This window comes from Erinaceus europaeus, chromosome 3 (assembly GCF_950295315.1).
Source record: "Erinaceus europaeus chromosome 3, mEriEur2.1, whole genome shotgun sequence".
NCBI classification, from domain to species: domain Eukaryota; kingdom Metazoa; phylum Chordata; class Mammalia; order Eulipotyphla; family Erinaceidae; genus Erinaceus; species Erinaceus europaeus.
The window spans coordinates 119,906,380-119,928,080 of record NC_080164.1 but is presented as its reverse complement, the minus strand read 5'-3'; the positions used below and the strand labels follow the sequence as shown (position 1 = coordinate 119,928,080).

The following is a 21,701-nucleotide window of genomic DNA, read 5'->3' as shown; positions in this document are numbered from 1 at the left end:
TATTTTTGCTCCGATTATACTAATGGAAGTACATAAAGCAACTTATCTTTCAACATAAGTGAAGGTCCTACTAACCAGAGGCAGGTGCAATAATCAAATTCCAAGTAAGAACGTTTTCCTTATCTCTAAAAGGATTATCAATCATATCATTTTTAAAGGGAAAAAAAATCACCAACCTGTCCATCACGTCCGATTTTTACCGGCTTGTGTTCATTCCAAGGGTTGGTGAGATGAGCTGACTTCGTGAAGGGTAGTTCACGTCTAGAAAAAAAGCAGTACTATCAGTCCTTTTTTTTTTTTTTTGCAAAACATTCTGAGTATGTTACACTATTTTTACAGTGAATATCAACACTAATAATGACTTAATTGTGACTAATATTTAAAGAATACCATAGACTGGTACAGCTGATTCTCTATGTTGGAGCTCCTTCAGACACAAGCTCTTATCCAGCTACAAATGACAACATTCTCAAATGCAGCAAATAAGTTACAGAAATAGAATATCCAAAGTCCAAAAATACAGGCATATGTGATGTTTAAGTCAACTGGAATGATATTCCTTAGTGGCATTAGTTCTACATTCAAGAGACATTTGTCAAATTCAAAAGCCTGGAAAATTTTTTTTCAGTGGTTTCTGAAAATTAACCACTGTACTTCACAAGCAATACACAGAGAACTATGTGTGGTCTGAGGCAAAAACATCAGAGGAAGACAAATGGCAGGCCCAATGTCATTAAGACTACAGGATGGGGGCAGGGATAGATAGCATAATGGTTATGCAAACAAACTGTCAAGTCTGAGGCTCCAAAGTCCCAGGTTCAATCTTTTGCACCACCATACACCAGAGCTGATCAGTGCTCTGGTAAAATAAATAAATAAACAAATAAATAAATAAAATAAAATAAAATAAAAGACTACAGAACAAGAACGATGTAGAACACGTGCCTTGCAATGTGTGACTGAGACTGCAGCCCTAGCACTATCTAGGAAGTGTGTCTATTCCTCTCTCTGAATTAAAATGTGGCCTGGCCTAGGCTTTTAATAGACTCCTCTCTCAACCATCACTGGTAACTTCCATCAGGAACATTGTTATAAGCCCTTTTGAAGGTCTATCAAGAACTGTGCCCTCACTATAAAGTAGCAATGGTACGTACGGACTGCCCCACGTTATGAAAAAAGGCTGGGGCAGGCCACTTGAGGAAGACTGGTCCAGAAATGAATGCAGCCCAGAATGTTCCCAGCTGTGCCCAGACTGAGCTCAGACTGACAGGGACAAGGAGGTTAGAAAGACTACTGTGCTAAATATAAATATACATAGGCCATTGGTCAGATTGATGTGGTAAATAGTTAACTGTATTTATGTATTTTCTCTAAATTTGGGAGCTACTCTCTGCCCTGACCCAGCTTTCTAATTCTATTTTCAACTCTGACTACATCTTCCCAAACAATATTTTTAGCCCACAGCCATGTTATATTCAGCTCAGGCAAAAATCACTAAATTCATTGGCCCCTAGCAACATACCTAAAGCTGACTTCCCAGCTTACTACCCTAAAATCCCTATTCTCACCTGCTCTAATCCTACTTTTTGGTTTCAGTTTATTAAGCAGTTTGTTCTACTTCTTATCTTAACTGCCTTTCAGACATCAAGTTGTAGATGCTACTATATAATTCCATCCTGAACTTCCTGGACAGACAGTCTCGCCTCTCTAGAGCCTACCCAACTAGGGAAAGATAGCAGGCTAGGGGTATGGATCAACCAGCCAGCATCCAAGTCTAGAGGTGAAGCAATTACAAAAGCTAGAACTCCCATCTTTTGTACCCCCAAAAGAATTTTGGTTTATACTTTCAGAGGGGAAGAAATGCTTGAGCAAGAGGACTAGAGGGTTCTAAGCTCCAATTCCATCAGGACCCAGAGAGAGAAAAAGAAAAAGGGAAGACATTGGAAGTAGTAGTAGATGTATGAGCGACTTAGAAAGGAAGAGAAGGCTGGACCATAGGAAAAAATGAGCAAACAAATACATTAGACAGGAAGAGAGGGAAGGAGAGAAGGAGAAAGGGAAGAATAATATTCAACCCATATCTGTGACCTTGGGAGAACTACTAGTTTCCAGTGGAGAGAATGGGAAAACATAACTCTAGTGGTGGCAATGGTATGAAACTGTACTCTTATGATCTTGTTATTTTGTAAACCAATTACTAAATCACTAAAACAAACAGAAAACCATGTGGCCTGGAGCAGTAAAGCTGCATATAGTCTCCACAAAACGAATGAAAAGCAGACTATAGAATGGCAAATCAACAGTCACTTTTTACAAAGACATGCATGGGCAAGCAATATACTTGACACACTCACTTGGACAGTGTGCTTACTTGTCTTGGCACAACTCATGTTTGAGCCCACCTCCAGCATGCTGGGGAAGGCTTTAGTGAAGCCACAATAATGGCAAAGGGGAGAAAAAAAAAAAAGATGGTAATGAAGCTACCTACACTTAATCGTATTTTGAGTAGAGACAGGGAGTGACTCTGATTTTAAATAACTTAATAGGACATATTGAACACAAGACTACAGAGGCTCTTTGTAGTGGAAAATGACTTAATTATGAAAGTTATGGAGAAGTGGTCTGGGAGGTGGTGCAGTGGATGGGGCATAAGATACTCAAGCATGAGGTCCTGAGTTCGGTCCCCGGCAGCACATGTACCAGAGTAATGTCTGGCTCTTCTTTTTCTCTCCTCCTATGTTTCTCAGTAATAAATAAATAAAATATTTTTTAAAAGTTATAGAGAAATTTGAAAGAGGAGAAAAGGATTATTTGAAATGGCTATAAAATGAAAAAGGTGAGTAAAAATATAGCCAGTAGATTTAATTCTGCATGAATAATTCAATAGATTTGGCATTATTCTGAGCTGATTCTCAGTGGCAACTTAAATCACTATTTTATGGTTCCTCTCCTATCTACTAATATTAACAGGTATCACCCTAAAATTTCAGAGTTTATAAAATCCCAGTCCATTTGGGATTCAACAAATTTGGAGACTTGGAAGGATTTTGCATTTTAGCAATGAGGCAGTACTGATACAAATGATTCAGAAACCACACTAAAATAAATAAATAAATAAATCAAAGTATTCTTAAATCCCATGGGTATTTAAATAAAAATTCAAGTAGCTGTATCTAAAATTAAAGAGTAGTAGTTATTATTGCTGAGAGCAAAATCTTGGGGTGGGGGACACCTTGGTACATTTATTAAAGTTAAAATTCTGAGTCAAATATAACTAATTTAAGAGAATAAATGACTTATCCAAGAATACATAAATGTAATAGAGCAACATGGCATTTCGAGAACCATTATTATATATTGTAAATTTACTATTAAACATAAATTGAGTATAACAAATATTAAATCATAGCTTTTAAAATTTAAAATTGTTCTTTCTAGGTACTAACTTAAAAGCATTTTGCTTTATAAAATTTTATTTAAAAAATGTTAGTAGGTTAACTGCTTTTTATTTGTGCCTCTATTGGTACACAGAGTTCAAACAAGTCAGTAAATTAGTCAATGAAAACAAAAGGCTATCAATAATGTAAACCTATGCTTAAAAAACTTGTAAAAAATACAGAAGTAAAGGTTGGTAGACCAAATAAGATTAAAGTAAAATGTCTTGCACCCCACCTAAAACTGAGTAATGATTTTGTCACTTGTTCCTTAAAAAGAAGCATTTCCAAATATTCTTGAGACTACACTGTTCTAGTCATTAAACTAAAGAGCAACAAACCTCTCCATAGACCTTTTTATATCTGTTAAGAAATGATCAGGACTTTCCTATAAACTGCTACCAAATTTAAATCTAAAAGCAGGAAAGGAGCAGGGGCTAGAACCAAAGTCCTTGCACATGGTAATCTGTGAGCTCAACTGGGCATGCCATTTCCTGGCCCCTTGGTAATTTTTATTTAACTTTAATTAACTTTATAGGCAACAGAGGGAAAGCTTTACAAAAGGTGAAACAGTGTTGCAGATGTCTTTCTGTCTCTCTCCCCCCCCTTTTTAAAAAAAATTTATTAATGAAAAAGACAGGAGAAGAGAGAGAAAGAACCAAACATCACTCTAGTACATGTGCTGGTGGGGATTGAACTCAGGACCTCATGCTTGAGAGTCCAATGCTTCATCCATTGTGCCACCTCCCAGACTACTCTTTCCCTCTCTATCACCCCCTTGTCTCTCAATTTTTGGCTATCCCTATCCAGTAAATAAAGATAATAAAAACATTTAAAATTTTTATAGGCAAAAATTCATGCATGTCATCAAGTACACTTAAAATGGTGACCACAGCATTCAAAATTAAATGTTTTACAATAAACTCCACTCTAAATTATTCTAGGTTCAAAATGGTACAATGCCAAATAAACATGGTTTGCTTACTTCTCTAAAAGCAGAACTGAATCTCTAAAATGTTAGCCAAGTCAAACAGTAACTATTTTCTCGACAACTAAGTGACTTAAAAGCACTAAAATTACATAAATCAGTATCTGAAGTGTTTGTTTTATTTATATTGATACTACTTTCGGGCCAGGCAGTGGTTTGTGCCACACCCCTTTCCTCAAAAGCAGAGAGGAAGCTTCAAAAGCAGTGAAGTAGGTCCCCCCACCCCTTCCGCACTCCCTTCTCAATTGCTCTCTAACCTACCAAAGACTGAAAGAAAGCAGCCTAAATGCCCATCAACAGATGACTGGCTAAAGAAGGTATGGGATATATACTTTATGGAATACTACTCTGCAGTCAAAATAGATGTTATATGATCTTTGGGACAAAATGGGTGGAAATGGAGGTGAGTGGTTAGTGAAATAAGTAAAGAGAGGAAAGACAGCTACTGGACAATTTCACTCTTATGTGGACTCTTTGATGCACTTGAGGGAAAAAAAAACTCAGAACCAAGTAAACTTTTTTTTTTAAGTAAACTATTTTTATGACTTGTGTGAACTGTGGTAGTTATCTTTAGGAGGAGGGAAGGTGAGTATACAGAACTTTGGTGGTGGATGTGGTAGAAGCTATACACTTGTAATATTACCACCTTGTAACCTACTATTAAACACAAATAAAAGTTTTAAGATGGAAAAACAAACAGAACAAATTAAGGGCAACTATAACTATTAGCACTGATGTGTATATTTTACCTGCAAATCCAGTCAATTTTAAAAACACCTCCCAGCATTTTAGCACTCATTCCTGCTGGAAGCACCCAATGTATAGGAGATCCTCCATGATGTGATTCAGAAGAAAGTCTTGCAAATCCTAAAAGAATCAAATACAATATAATATGCAAACAGTAAACATTTTCACATATGCACAATTAATTATTGTTTTTCTTACCTTGAAATTTTCCACTCTCTCTGACAGAAAATATTAAGATAACACTCCTTGCAGATCTGAATGCAAGATTTAATTTCTTCTCATTCACCGGCAATGTGGACCACACACCCTATACAAATAATGTAAAGATCACAAATGGAAAGTACCCCGGTTGTTCATGTTTCTAATTATATTCGCAAAATATCAAAGCTACTGAATTAGTACTGTAAACTCATGTAAGAGATGCTTATGTAGCTTTATCAGTATCAAAATAATATAAAATATATTTAAAATTTGGGAAAGGAAAAAAAAAATCACTAACCTAAACAAAGCCAGTAAAACCAGCTGCAATGGGGGGGGGGGGCTAGATAACATAATAGTTATGCAGAGAGACTCTCATGCCTGAGGCTCCAAAGTCCCAGGTTCAATCCCTCACAGCACTATAAACCAGAGCTGAGCAGTGCTCTGGTTTAAAAAAAAGGAAAGAAAGCTGCTGGGGGATGGGGTGGTAATGTACCTGGTTGAGCACACACAATACAGTGTACAAGGATCCAGTTCAACACCCCCACCCAGCCCATCCCAACTACAGCAAGGAAGCTTGAAAAGTAGTGAAATACTGCACATCTTTTTCTCTCTCCCTCCCTCTCCCAACTTCTGTTGTCTCTACCCAAAATAAATATATATATCTTTAAAAACGTGTTTTAAAAAACTGCCTTATGAAATATTCTATTAGTAAATCTCTAAGTAAAGGAATTGCTTAACTTTGAGGTGGGCTAAGAGGTTAGAGTGCAGGATTTGGAAATGTGACAACCTGAGTTTGATCCCCTACACTGCATATGCAGGAGGGATAGTCTGGTTCTCTCTCATTCATAAAAATAAAAAAATATTTCTAAAATATCAAGAAATTTCAAAAAAAAAAAATCAAGAAATGTCAACTTGCTGGTCTGCTGTCATAAAGGTACATTTCCACACATCTCCACATTTCACCCTCAACCAAACAATCCTTTGGTTCCACCAGACTTAGGTTCTCAATCTTTTATTGCTCCTCCCTTCTCCCTTTGAGTCTTTGATTTAGTTTTAATTTTCTAAACGTCTGTAAAAACAATTTCTGTCAGATAAGCATAGGAAACTACTTAGTTGCCTAGCATACACAAAAAGAAAATTAACATCCTACAGTAAGTGGGCCTATCTTTTTCATAAGGTCTGGGAAGTGTCTAACATTCCCCTTTCTTCTAGTGATTTTACTTCTAAATATAAAAGAAACTCTCCACTAAAAATGATTTTTTCCAAGAATCTTAAAGTATAAAACAAATATCAATATAAGCCAAGTGATTAACTAAAGAAAATTGTAATACGTTAGCAGTTCACAGTAAGCTTTTTCAAAGTAAGCCCTTTTTAGTTTGAAAAACTTATAATTTCAATGGCTATGGACTAGTGGACAGTAAAGACTCCCTGCTCCCCCAAATCCAAAAATATATAAATATATATATCAAACCCACAAACCTCACTAAAATGCAGTTAGGGCTTCCGCAGACAGTGGCCTCAGGTAGGTGCTGATGTGTTTGGCCAGGGTGAAAGGGGGTGCAGGATTGAAGCCAAGCAAAGGAAGACTGGGAGCTCTGACACCAAACAATGCCTCTGAGCATCAACAGTTAAGGCTGTGCCTGGTGCTGACCATGAGAAGGGATAACCCCTGAGATTTGGCATATGGCCTCTGGGTGAGTCTGCTGAACTGGTGGAGGAGTTACACCACAGTAGCAGGGGATTTGCCTGACCAGTCTGGTCTAACCCCCCCAAACTATGACAGGTAAGACAGACATATGAAAAGGTAATTTCAGCAGCTAGTAGATAAGCAGGGACTCCACCAAAAAACAACTACAGACCTATATCCCTAGTGAACACTGATGCAAAGATGCTCAACAAAATCTTGGCTAACTGAATCCAACAATACATTAAGAGAATAAATCCATCAATACCAAGTAGGATTCACCTCTCAGAAAGAACGATGGTTCAACATCCTCAAATCAATGTAATCCACCATATCAACAAAAAGATCAAGCTCACATGGTCTTATCAATTGATGTAGAAAAGGCATTAAAGGTCCAACATCCATGTATGATAAAGGCCCTCAGAAAATGGGAGTGGAAGGAAATTCCTCAACATAATAAAGGCTTTGAAAAAGCCATGGCTAACATTGTGCTTAACGGGGAAAAATTGAAAGCTTTCCCTCCTAAAACCAAGAACTAGGCAAGGATGTCCTCTCTCACCACTTTTATGCAACATAGTCCTAGAAGTCCTCGTCATCAGCCAGACACGAATGAGATATTAAAGTAATTCAGATTGGAAAGGACAAAGTTAAATTGTTATTACCTGCAGATTATGTGCTGTTATACCTAGATAATCCCAGACTCTCCCAAAAAACTACTAGAAAAACAAATACTCATAAATCTGTAGCATTTCTTTATACAAAAGACAGGCCAGAGGAAGGGGAACTCAAGGAAGTAATCCCATTTACAACTGAATCCAAAAAGGTTAACCTAACAAAGGAGGTGAAGGACTTTTCAATGAAATGGATATTAAATCTGAAACTTTAAAATACATAGAAGTGGTCCGGGAGGTGGTGCAGTAGATAAAGCACTGGATTCTCAACCATGAGGTCCTGAGTTCAATCCCCGGCAGCATATGTACCAGAGTGATGTCTGGTTCCTTTTCTCCTCCTCTCTCTCTCATGAATAAATAAATAAATTCTTAAAAATAAAACACACAGAACACATTGGTGAAAAATATTAGGACGTTATCATTAAAGATGTAGTTGGGAGACTCCATCCATCCCGTGGAGAGAGAGACAGAGACAGAGACAACTACACTGATGGTGATAGTGCAAATTGGTGAAGCGATTATGGAGAACAGTATGGAGAATCCTTAAGCAGATACAAACAGAAATATCTTATGACCCAGCAATTCCACTACTTGGAATATAGCCAAGACATAACAACACTGATTTGAAGGGATATATACACCCCATGTTCACAGCGGCTTTATTCACAACAGCAAAAACTTGGAAATAACCAAAATGCCCTTTGAAAGATGACAGGATAAAAGTTATAGGATATATATACTCAATAAAGTGTTACTCAGCAATAAAAAAGAAAGAAAAAGATGGCATTGTGTCCTTTGGGATAAAGTGGATGGAAATGGAAAAGACTGCTTAGTAAAGCAGTAAGGCAGTAAAGGACAACTACAGAATGGTTCCCTCATATGTGAAATATAGAGAACTGAATGTATGAATGTGAAAAACAAAATGTCAGCCTCTATCTAAGACTGTGGGAGAACTCAGTGGTTATCTATGGAGGTGAGGATGGGGACAAAGACCTTTGGTGATGAGAAAAAAACTTTACTGTAGACCATTAACCTCTCAATAAAAACAAAAACCCCTCCCAACCATCAAAGAAAAAGTGATGAAGTTATATAAGTGGATATATTTACACATACATATATGTACACACACGTACACGTACACACGCACACATTTTCTCAAAGCTATGGCAACAGTGGAAAAGACTCTTCAATGTAGAACTGATCTCAATTCCAAATACATCACAGGCAGGTGGGAATTAACAACCAAGGAGTAGGTAGAGGGTAGCATATTAAAATTCACTGAGAAGAGGAAACATCGCAGATGAGGGAGTTGTAGATGAACTGTCCCAACAAGATTGCTGTCTAAGGCAATGATCTGATCCCCTCTTGTGGGGATGGGGTGGGGCGTAGACATTCCAACAAGAGAAAAAAAAAACCTTGAAAATGTCAAGATTAGGTTAAACAGAACTGATACTAATACCTTAGCTTTGGCAAGAGACACATTCTCATGGTTGTTACTCTTTATGAGAAAAAACCTTGCATCTTGTAGAACATATTTGAGTTTACTGGTTTGATCTAGGGAAGAAAAAAAAAAGTCCAAATTAATTAACCAGAGGCCGTTATTATTTAAAGGTGTTTAAATTGTACTAATGGAAATTAGCCCTCCATAACCCAATTTTCAAAATGTACTCATTAAACCTGGAAAACTAGGCCACAATACACATAAAAGCAAAGCTAAGAAAACAAATAAGCACACTCTAAGAAAGTAAACCTAATGTAATAATGTTCTGATAGACCTGATCCATATTTAAGCATGAGATAGTGTGTATATATAGATATGTGTGTGTGTGTGTGTGTGTATGTATATATATATATATATATATATGAAAATTGACTCAAATAATAAAGCTTTCTTTTTTCACATTTTCAGTTAAAGACTGACTTAATATTGGTATTTAAAAATATATACCATCCAAAACTAAAGTATCTTGAGATGGTTGTTATTGTTTAAAAACTATGCAACAAGAAGTTAACAACGAGGTCTATGTTAAGACTTCATTATTTTTTTTCCTTTAATATATCAGAACATTACTACATTAAAACCAACCATTAATGGAGAACCAATAAAGGGAAAATAATGACTTTATGTAGCATGCAATGGAAAAAATTTCAAATTTAAATGATACCTTTTCGGACAGCACGAACGGAAGATGATAATTTCTCATGCTTCTTTTCTGAACCTGTATTTAGCCAAAGTACATTTGTTCAGATTGAGCTTTAATAGAGGCAAGACAAAATTTCTACACTTGTCACATAAATTTCTCATTCAAGACAAATTCTTCGTAGCGCACCCCCTACCCCAGCCCCTCACAAAATACACCTCAATGCGTACGAGTGAGTGTCCTGGTTTTTGGGTTGTTTGTATTTGATAAAAACATACCAGTTTACCACTCAGAAAACCAGTTACTGAATCATCATCTTCCAAGATAAAAATAAAACTCCACTTAAGCAGTAACAAAATAAGATTCAAACAATAAGAAAAAGCTTACTTCCTCTCAAGTTATTACACTGAACATGCCAAAAATCAATAGTAATGAATATGAACAAATTCACACTACACTTCAGCTTCTATGTACTTTCCGAAACAAATCACTAAAGATGAAATACCTGCATATGACTCTGATGCAGAGCTTCCACTTCTATCAAAAACAATTGGAGATATGCCTCTAGCTCTCTTCTTATCCTTCTTTTTCTCATCTAAAATGCATTTAAACAAAGATTTTTTAAAATGTTAAAATATATTACACACACACACAAAATAAAAACAATAAACGCTTCACTCATTATGTGCTTGAATTCTACATGGCCCTTCCTGAATTATTAATGCTCTATTTTCCAATTCGATTAACATTTACCATTAAAATCTTTAAAATCGCCTGTGTTTCTCTAGAAAAAGTTCTAATTCTTTTAACAGTTAGCAAAAATTTGCACTACCTATCATGAGGACCATTTTAAGTTTAATCTTGAAACTTTATAAGCATATATATGATAAGCATATACAGGAGAATCTGGAAGAGTAATAAGTTCTCCTGTCTGTTTAGTATTTATTTTCTATTTTGATGGATGTTATTATAAACTTTTTTTTCTGCCTCCAGGGTTATTGCTGGGGCTCAGTGCCTGCACTACGAATCCACTGCTCCTGGAGGCCATTTTTTCCCTTGTGTTGCCCTTGTTTATCATTGTTGTTATTATTGTTATTGCTGTCATTGTTGGATAGAACAGAAAGAAATGGAGAGGAGGGGAAGACAGAGAGGGGGAGAGACAGAGACCTGTAGAGCTGCTTCACTGCTTGTGAAGCTACCTCCCCCTCCTGCAGGTGGGGAGCTGGGGGCTCAAACTGGGAAACTGGGATTCCTACACGGGTCTTTACACTTAACGCCATGTGCACTTAACCTGCTGCGCTACTGCCCAGCCCCCTAAACGTTTTTTTTTTTTTTTTTTTTGGCCACCAGAGTTATTGCTCGGGCTTGGTGTCTAGATGACTCTATTAATCCTAGAAGGAGTTGTTTTGTTTAATTTTTTTATAGAAGACAGAAGCAGAGGGCTAGAAGGGAAGACGGAGACTAGAGTCACCGGCAACCTATAGGACTTCTCTACTGTTTGTGCTGCCAACCCCAGCTTGAACCCTGGTCCTTGCACATGTGCTTTACCACTCAGACCCTAACTTCTTTGACTTTTTAGATAGGTGGTAAGCTCTATGAAGGGAGAACACTTATACAAATATTTATGAATGAAAATAGGGGTGGGGGAGATGGCATGATGATTATACAAAAAACTTGCATGCCTGAGGCTTTAATGTCACATATTTATTCCCCCATATCACAATAAGCCAGATAAGCAGTGGGGGGGGGGGGGAACCTGAAAAAATGAAGTCTATGAGCTTACATCCAATTTCTGGCTGTATAAAAATTTTATAAGAAAAACTTCATATATATATTCTTACTAATCTTCATAAGAAATTTATGAAGGAGCCAGAGCATGCAGATTCAAACCCCCGTCCTCACCTACAAGGGGGAATCTTTCCAAGTGGTGAAGCAGTGTTCCCAGTGTCTTCTCTGTCTTTCTCCCTCTATTACTCCCTTCCCTCTCAATTCCTGGCTGTCTCTATCCAGTAAATAAGATAAAAACAAAAATTTTTTAAATTATGAAATATATAATACCGTTATTCTCATTTACAGAAGGAAACAACTTGGCTATGATCCCATAGCTTGGGTGGAAATCTTACACCTCAAATGCCAAGTTTTCTGAAATTAAACAATTCCTGGGGGATGGGTTCACCTAGTTGAGTGTATATGTTACAATGTTCAAGCCCCAGTCCCCATCTGCAGGGAGGAAGCTTCACAAGCAATGAAGCAAATACTGCAGATGTCTCTCCTGTCTCTTCCCCACGCCCCTCTCAATTTCTCTCTGACCTGTAAAATAAAGGAGCAAGAAGGAAAATATGGTCGACTGGTGGATTTATTGTGCAGGCAACAAGTCCCAGTGATAGCCCTGGTGGCAATGAAAGAAAGAAAGAGAAAGAGAGAGAGAGAGAGAGAGAGACAAAGAAATTCCTGAGCTACATTCCTATTAAGTGAAGGGGGAAAAATATTGCTATTCTTGAAAAGAAGATCTATATCCAGTTTAAAGACAGAAAATTCCAAGAATATCATAAATTCCTTTTCTTACATGGAAGTGTAAAGAAACACACTGTCACAATTGCAAAATCAATTCTATTAGCAGCAGCTAAGCAACCAAAGGGATATAGTGACATTTAAAGTGATCACTTATATAGAAAAGCACTTATTTCCTGGTTTGTAGGGTAGTGTAATGATACCAGGAACAAGAGGTTATGTCAAATCCCAAATCTTTCTCAATGTTTCCCTTGTTTACTATTATACTTTCCTACATAATACCTGGCACACAGGAGGAACTGGGTTCATCAAATCAATGAATGTGACACTATACAAAAGAGGAAAAATAAAAGCTTCCTAGAAATTTAGTTTTTCTATTCTAGTATGTTTATCTTAATACTCCTCTTTTTACATAAAGCAATCCAAGCATCATAAACTGATAAACAATTAAACATCTCTTTTTCCTGCTTAAACATAATACTTTGTAGTTCAAGATGCTAAAAAAAAAAAATCACTAACAGTGTAAGAAAAATAAAGGGAGGCAGGGAGACAGCGTAATAGTTAGGCAAGCAGCTTTCAAGCCTTGAGGTTAAGTTGCACTATAAGTCAGAACTGAGCAGTATTCTAGTGAGGGCGGCAGGGGGAGACAACAAAAGAACATTAAAAAAAAAAAAAAAAAGCCCACCCAAATGTTTTCATATATCAAATCCAACATTACAATGAGAAACCTCCAAGAATTTTTAATCTTTTTGTACATGTGATTCCAATTGTCCTCTAAGTTTGTATGATCTTCCTTCCACCCATTATTTTCAGGTCAATTATTACAAAGTATGTAATTTCGTGAGGTTACTGAATATCTTTCTCTGATATTAAAGAAAAAGAAAAAAAGTTGGCCTGGAAGTGGTGAAACCACACATGCACAAGGCCCCAGCATAAGAAAGAGCGGGGATAAGAGGAGGAGGAAATGGTGAGACTCCCAAACCCAGAAATCATTTAATTTAAACAGGCCCCAAGTCAATTAAAAAAGAAAAACTCAAGACATATAAAAAGTAATACCTGAACCGTCTGTAGCTGAACCAGATCTGACAGACCCATCTGTGAAGGAAACTGATTCAGAGTCAGAGTCACTGGCCTCACTTCGAGTGTCATAATCATTTCCCTCTTCCTTTTGGTCTCTCTCGTCCTGCTCGTATTCTTCTTCCTCCTCCTCTTCCTCTTCCTCCTCCTCTTCGTCATCTTCCTCCTCCTCCTCCTCCTCTCCATCTTCATCCACCTCTTCTTCTTCCTCTGCATCTTCTTCTACTTCTTCATCTTCCTCCACGTCTTCTACTCCTCCCTCTTCATTGTCTGTGTTGTTGCCTGGCTCATCAGAAGAACCACTGCTGCCAGACTCATGATCAGAGCCATACTCTTCAGAGTTTACTTCTTCCTTAGAAGACTGGCTGGATCTGCTGGCACGTCTATCCACTTCAAGCCCAATTCTCTGATGTTTAAAGAAAAAGGCAATCAGCAGTCATATAATAGACAAGGTCAGACTGAATAAGCAGTTCTAAAGCCTCAAAAAAGAATTGCCGTTTTATATCAGCAATAATATTTACTACCTCAGAACCATCTGGTGTGGGGGATTTGGCCCTCCTTTCAGGATCCCTTTTCCGGACACAAGTTTTTTCAGGTTGACTCTTATAAGGTTCTCTGGAAGAACCACTTGACAAACGAATTTTCCGATCAGCTTCTAGACGTTTGTTTCTTTCAGATCTTTGATATTCCTCACTTTTATACTCGGTGACCGACTTTCCTTTTGTACTAACCATTCTTTTGTTATTGCTAACTGATGAGCTGAGTGGTTTGGAAATCAACTGTCTTGAATGAACAGAAGGTTTTTGTCGCTTGGTATCAGTAGATTCCATTCGATCACTTTTTCTTTTTGCTCCTTAAAAACACAATAAAAGAAAAATTGCTTGTGTAATTTTTCCACTTATTTCACCAAAGACTAGCGGAGAGGGGGGAAAAAATGACTGATTTCTTTATAGTATCTTTTAAAATACTTTTACTGTACAGTTAAAATAGCTTTTTAAAAATAGCCTCTAGCATGAATAAATTCATGTATTTCAAACACCTCAAACATTTGAAAAAAAAAGCAGTCTTTCTATGGAATTGGGTGTTACAACTTGTGACAGTGCTTTCGGTATTAAGTGCTTCATGAAATAAGTATTAAAGCAAGCCATTTAAGAAAGTAAATCTCTACTGTTTCTGTAAGAGCAGCAATATAAGGAACATACCCTTTTTCTCATTTTTATCTTGTTCACTCTCTGGATTATACAGTTCATCATCCTGTTCGGGCACTTCTGTCAAAATATCATCTAGAACATTAAGCTCACCATCTGAAAGTAAGAAAAAGTCATTATTCTCATGCACAGATTACTGAAGGTACCGAAGTGTGAGATCATAGCTCTCAAGCAGTCTTCGAAATCTGAACACAAGACATACTCCTATAGGAGTACATACCATGTAAGCAAGGCATGAAAGGGTATATTCTGAGGCAGAAGGGTGCGCACACACATACATACACTCAGAACTACTCTATTTGTATCTTACCCTTGAATTTCTTTGTCTGTTTTATAGTGTTAAGACCAACAGGCATTCACAATTTTGCTGCTCCTAGACACATTTTCAAAAAGGAGCAATACCAAAATATGAGAGTTTTCCATGATGCCATAACAACTCCCTTATAGTTACAGGGTTCAAAACTGGGCCATAACCATGGTAAAACAGGCACACACTATCTAGTGAGCTGTATCTGTCTCTTACCCTTTGTAATTTCTACTTTTTATTAATGTTTTAAATGTGCACAGTAAGGGCCCAGGAAATAATAAGGTGTTTGATCCCCAGTACCACAGAGGAACACCATGGGCAGTACCACAGGGAATTCCATTAATAGTGGAATAATGTCTTGGTGTCCCTCCCTCTTTCTCTACCTCATTCTAACTATATAGAATTTAATAAATAAATAAATAGTGCAGCAGGTTAAGCGCACATGGCGCAAAGCGCAAGGGCCGGCATATGGATCCCAGTTTGAGCCCCCAGCTCCCCACCTGCAGTGGAGTCGCTTCACAGGCAGTGAAGCAGGTCTGCTGGTGTCTATCTTTCTCTCCTCATCTGTCTTCTTCTACTTCTCTCTGTCCTATCCAACAACAATGACTTCAATACAACTACAACAATAAAACAACAAGGGCAACAAAAGGGAATAAACAAACTAAGCTAGAGAAGTTTGGCAGCATCATGCATGCACTAAATCCTAAGCTTATTCATACTGCCACATTAAAAGGTATGTGCAGTAAGTATATAGTGTATAAAACTTATAAATAGGTACTTATCAATATCCTTATCTGATATTTCTTGATTGCAAACAAAAAGTAATTTTACAGTACAGAAACCTGGCATTATCTAGTTCAACCAGGAAATTGCATTAGTATCACTGACAGCATGTCAAATCAGTATCATGTATCTCTTGGTATAATGCGCTAAAAACAGAACAATTCTATGATTAACTCCATGCAAAAGCTATATTTACATGAAAAAAATAGCAAGTCTTAGGTAAAGGGCACCTGAAAATGACAACATAGTGATATATGAACAAATAAGGAACTATTCCATATTAAATGACAACTAAATACAGTACATGATCCTAAATATAAAGAAAAAAATCACAAAGATGAATGAAGTTTGCAGATTATAATAACATAGGTGTTACTTTACTAATGCTCACATTACTATAGTTAATTAAAATAAAGCACCTATGCTATCTCTCCAAGCCCTAGTTAAGGTTTATGAATCTGAGATATATAAACAGGTCAAGATAATATTAAAATTTCTCCAAAGGGGGCAAAAGTCTATGACCTGAGAGGACTGAGACAATTAATGGAGGCATGAGAAGGAAGTCTGATAGGATATGGGTAAAGTACTAACTCCTCCATATTTATAATCAGATACAATAAGCTATTTAAGAACACCTGGAAATTAAGCTCCCTCCCACCCACAGGGGGCTTGAACTGGGGTCCTGGCCCAATGAGGAGGGGGGGAGAAAGAGAGAGAGGGCTAGGGCGAGGGAGACAGACAGACATAGATATTGATTAATCAGGTGCCCCACTGCCTGGTCCCTAGACTTTTCTTTAAATTACTAATACTTTAATGTCATTTACCACCAAAGTATGTTAACCAAAAGCGTTCTCCCATCCTCTAGATTTTTATTTTTCACTACAGAGACAATTTTATCACGTTTGAACTGTGGCAAACACTTTTGGACTATACTAAACATAAAAATCTGTTTTAAAAGATTCATGTTCCCGAAGTAGACTGCATAATATTTATGCAAAGAGACTCTCTTTTCTGAGGCTATGAAGTCCCAGGTTCAATGTCCCATACCACCCTATATATAACAGAGCTGACTAGTGCTTCTGGTAATTAAAATAAAAAAAGTTCCCCAAATGTCCATTGATTCATTGATTTCTGGGTCTAAAAAAATAAAAAATAAAAAGTGAGTCTAATAAATCTTGACAGATTCAAACACATTATAGAACCAAAATATAAGAAACCTCAACAAAATAAATACCTAATCCTACACAAATCTCTTCATGAACTCACTAGCTACTAATTAGAACTAAATCATCGTATTTATTATGTGCACTTAAAAAAAACTTGAAGGCTGGGAAACAGCACAATGGTCATGCAAAAGACTTTTATGCCTGACACTCTGAGGTCTCAGGTTCAATCCCCAGCACCACCATAAGCCAGAGCTGAGTAGTACTCTGTTGTGTGTCACTCTTTCTCATTAGAGAGAGAGAGAGAGAGAAAGAGAGAGAGAAATGGAGAGAAAGAGGCACAAAGGTGTGTGGTTACACTTTCTAGCCCCAACCAGTCTTGGCACTGAGCTCCATTTCTGGCTCCAATGAACTTTTTTCCACCCAAACTCCAATAAATGAATCCATGATGACAGTATATATATTTTTTCTTTGTCAGAACCATCATATTTTTTCAGCAATGTGTATTTGTGTGTTCCTTACACCTTTTCCTATTCTGCCTTTTTTCATTTCCTTTTAAAAAAATATGATGTGGGAGTCGGGCTGTAGCGCAGCGGGTTAAGCACAGGTGGCGCAAAGCACAAGGACCAGCATAAGGATCCCAGTTTGAACCCCAGCTCCCCACCTGCAGGGGAGTCGCTTCACAGGCGGTGAAGCAGGTCTGCAGGTGTCTTTCTCTCCTCCTCTCTGTCTTCCCCTCCTCTCTCCGTTTCTCTCTGTCCTATCCAACGACGACGACAACAACAATAATAACTACAACAATAAAACAACAAGGGCAACAAAAGGGAATAAATAAAATAAATATTTAAAAAAATTTTTTTTAAATATGATGTATTATATTTCTAGTCTCGAATATACTATGTATTTAATTTTTATATACAAGCATGTTTCTAAAAGTAAAAACAAAAAATATTTTTAAATATTGAATTTTTTAAAAAGAAAAGAACTTGAGTTGTCATAATTTTTTATTATCATGCCAAATATAATGTAGTATGAAAGAATCATGCCAGTTAACTGAATTAGTTTAATATGGCTTCTCTATAAAAATGGGTATTTTTGCTTGAAAACTGTGTATCAACATTATGACATCTTAAATTTACTCTAAAATTAACTGTAACGTCCACACTTGATGGCTTATAAATCTCTGTCAATATTACATATAATTTCATGACATCAAAAAGGTAAACTGTAGTTTTAATACTGGTAAACTAAAACTTGTCAAAGGAATTCAGTTCATGACCTATTTTTGACCTTCAAGAGTGATGCCAATATTGTAAGATATTTTTTAAGATTTCTTTTTCATATATGATAAAAACTATGTGGACCGCTGCGAGTACAGGTTGACCAACTTAAGGTCCATGTCCCACAGAGAAGCAATTACAGAAGTCAGAACTCCTTCCTTCTGCACCCCCAAGAGAATTCTGGTCCATACTCCTAGAGGTGGGAACTGTTAGGGGAAGATAACCAAAAGATGATGCCCAGTTCCACTGAGATCCAGAACAGAGTCTTTGTTTTTTATACCATCACTAAGAGAGAAAAGAATAGGGGAAACACCAGAGGAAGCCAGGCACTGTTTCTCTTATCTGAGAGGAAAGGGGGGGGGGATTGAAAATAGTCATGGGGGCTGGGTGGTGGCGCACCTGGCTGAGCATACATGTTACCATACGCAAGGTTTCAGTCCCTGGTCCCCACCTGGAGGGGGAAAGCTTTGTGAGTGATGAAGCAGTGTTGCAGGTGTCTATCTCCCCCTAACCTCTTGATTTCTCTATCCAATAAAAATAAATAAATATAAATAAATAAGTTATAGGTGTAGATGTGACTTAAGAAGGAAATGGAGGCAGGGCCATAGAAGTGAATAAAAATGGGCATAGCATCATAAAAATATATAGTCAACCCAAACCTATGACCTTGGAAGTACTATGGCAATTTCCACTGTAGGGGGTTGGGGGGGACAGAACTCTGGTAGTAAGAAGGTGTGGAATTACATCCCTATTATAATTTTGTAAATCAGTTAAATTAATAGGAAGGGGGGAGGGAAAGAGACTATGTGGCTCACAACACATAATGAGATATTTACTATCTCATTTTTACAGTTTGCTGACACCTCTAATACTAAATGATCATAGTGTCCATCACTGAAACCAATTACTTATTTATTGAAATATGCTTTGCAGAAGAAAAGAAAATCCAGATAATCAAATCAGTATTTGGGGAAGAGAACACAAGGACAGTCTAAACCTTGGTATTTCAACATATAAAACTTTGCCTGTTACTGTCAGATTCTAATAAACCCTGTTGTATGCTTCACAATGGTTTGGTCTCGCTCTCCCCCCGCCAGGAGAATTGGTTTGGCCCCTGCTAGTTTCGCGCCTTTCTCCCTGCCCCCTATGCTATGTAGTTCCAGAGTTCTGGTGTGGCCACGGGAAGATAAGGATGCAGATCTGTGTGGTGATTAGTTTGGTTTAGTTTATGAATTGTTGTTCGTGAATAAAGAGATACAGCTTCCCGGCCAGTTCCAGAGTTCTGGTGTGGCCACGGGAAGATAAGGATGCAGATCTGTGTGGTGATTAGTTTGGTTTAGTTTATGAATTGTTGTTCGTGAATAAAGAAATACAGCTTCCCGGCCAGTTCCAGAGTTCTGGTGTGGCCACGGGAAGAGAAGGATGCAGATCTGTGTGGTGATTAGTTTGGTTTAGTTTATGAATTGTTGTTCGTGAATAAAGAAATACAGCTTCCCGGCGGCCCCGCCGTGTGTCCTCAAGTCTCTCTACCGCTGCAAAGCTAGTGCGGCCTGCAGGAGCCTCTGAACCTAAACAACAAAACCCCATCCACCACAATTTCATCACTAAGACATATGACAAATCCCCCCTTTTCAGACACACACACACACACACTCTCTCTCTCTCAACATCTGCTGTATAACACGCCACCTCAAAACTTAGTGGCTTAAAACAATACAATCTGCAGCCTAGGAGGTGGTGCAGCAGCTAAATATTGAACAGGATCAATGAGTTCCTAAGTTCGATTCTTGGCACTAGACATTTTATCATTAAATCTTCTAAGAAAAGACAAAATAAAGAAAAAAATTACAATTATTACTTCTCATGTTTTCTGGGGCTCAACTAAGGTCTCACATATGATGGTCGTGGATCAGTCCCTCTCCTCCTCCCATTCTAGAGAGCAAGAGTGAGAATGATATCATCCCATATTCATCCATCCTTCTGTTTCTAACTTATTTCACTTAACATGATTTCTTCAAGCTCCATCCAAGATCTTTTGTATTTTTCTCTTTGAAAGAAGTCATGATCTACATACACTTTCAACTGCGGCTCTTTTTTATTTTATTTATTTATTTATACTTATAAGAAGGAAACATTGATAAAACCATAGGACAAGAGGGGTACAACTTCACACAATTCCCACCATCAGAATTTCAAATGTGGCTGATTCTTAAACAACATGCGATTGAAATGCCTGAGACCACTTTCAGAGTGATTTTATGTAAACAGACAATGTAAATTGAGGGTAGTGATACAGTAGAGTACTACAAAGATATCTTCCCTTCTTTTTTAAAAACAGATTAGACAGCTGGACACCTGGACAGAGTGCAACTTTGCCACGTGCACCATCCAGGTTCAAGCCTGGCCCTCCACTGCATTGAAGAAAAATTCAGTGCTGAGGTATCTTTCTCCCATCCAAGTACTAACCAGGCCTGACCCTGCTTAGCTTCCGAGATCAGACGAGATCGGGCGTGTTCAGGGTGGTATGGCAGTAGACCCAAACCACCTTTCTTTTCTAACACGACACACACAAAATTCATTAGTCTACTGTTACAGTTAACACTTCCTTGTCAACAGGTTATGAAGTTTTTTTTAAGGAATGTAGATTTTGAATATAACAGAGTTAACCAAGGGTGTCAGTGACTCTAAATACCCGCCATGTTCAAGGGTCATCCTAAGTTTTTGAAGTTGGTTTCATCTCACCCACTAGCTACTCCCATACCACAGTTCAAAGACTACACGTTCTCACCCACTCCACTCCCCCAGCTCCTCCTACCCTAGAGCAGCTATCTGAAACACAATGACTTCTTTCAAAGAGAAAAATACAAAAGATCAGCGGCCTAAATCAACTAAACTCTGAAATCCATTTGACAAAATATCCACGAGACGCAGGGGGGGAACTATATATATTTTTTCTTTTCTACTTTTATTATCAACTGTAACCTTTCCAAAGTTGTCACAGCAATCTTAGGGTTGTATCTCCAAGCAGAATCGAAACAGGTACTAATCCAGAATGTTATTATTATCTCCAGGATCTGGAAGGCTGGTATTTGAAAAAAACATGTTTTTTCACTCGGGCCACGTCAATTCTTCCCATGTTTCCCTCCAACTCTTAAGTCTCTTAAGTCATTCGTTGCTGACTGTACCCTCCTCCCTCCAGGAGCTTCGCACACGAGTTCTATCAGCTTACTGGCCAGGACGAAGTCATACAATTATCTTGTGGGAAACCGTGCTTTCCAAAATGGTCAATTCTTGCCACTTTGCCTATTCAACTGCAACAGCCTGAAGTTACTTGCACCTATTTCTACAGCTTAATAACGCACTTGGACTTCTTAAACCTCGCTATCTTAACTGACTACCAGCTTGGCCTGTGGTTCCATCAAGATGTTTGAAAGGCTGTCCCGAAAATGCGCATTACACCCGCATAATCAATCCTACCAGGAAATCAACCTTGGGGGCCTGCAACT

At 37.7% G+C, this 21,701-nt stretch overlaps 1 protein-coding gene across 2 annotated transcripts in view; it reads right to left on the bottom strand.

Annotated features, from left to right (window-relative positions):
- YTHDC1 (YTH N6-methyladenosine RNA binding protein C1) overlaps positions 1 to 21,701 on the bottom strand; it is a 31,698-nt gene that overhangs the window by 9,362 nt on the left and 635 nt on the right. For both annotated transcript variants that reach the window (XM_016191398.2, XM_007530331.3), the window contains exons 2-10: positions 14,657 to 14,758; positions 13,979 to 14,307; positions 13,434 to 13,860; positions 10,372 to 10,461; positions 9,891 to 9,944; positions 9,185 to 9,279; positions 5,368 to 5,476; positions 5,172 to 5,289; positions 177 to 261 (exon numbers count right to left, since the gene is read on the bottom strand). In XM_016191398.2, the coding sequence (XP_016046884.1) occupies positions 177 to 261; positions 5,172 to 5,289; positions 5,368 to 5,476; positions 9,185 to 9,279; positions 9,891 to 9,944; positions 10,372 to 10,461; positions 13,434 to 13,860; positions 13,979 to 14,307; positions 14,657 to 14,758 (1,409 nt within the window). The remainder of the gene's footprint in view (positions 1 to 176; positions 262 to 5,171; positions 5,290 to 5,367; positions 5,477 to 9,184; positions 9,280 to 9,890; positions 9,945 to 10,371; positions 10,462 to 13,433; positions 13,861 to 13,978; positions 14,308 to 14,656; positions 14,759 to 21,701) is intronic.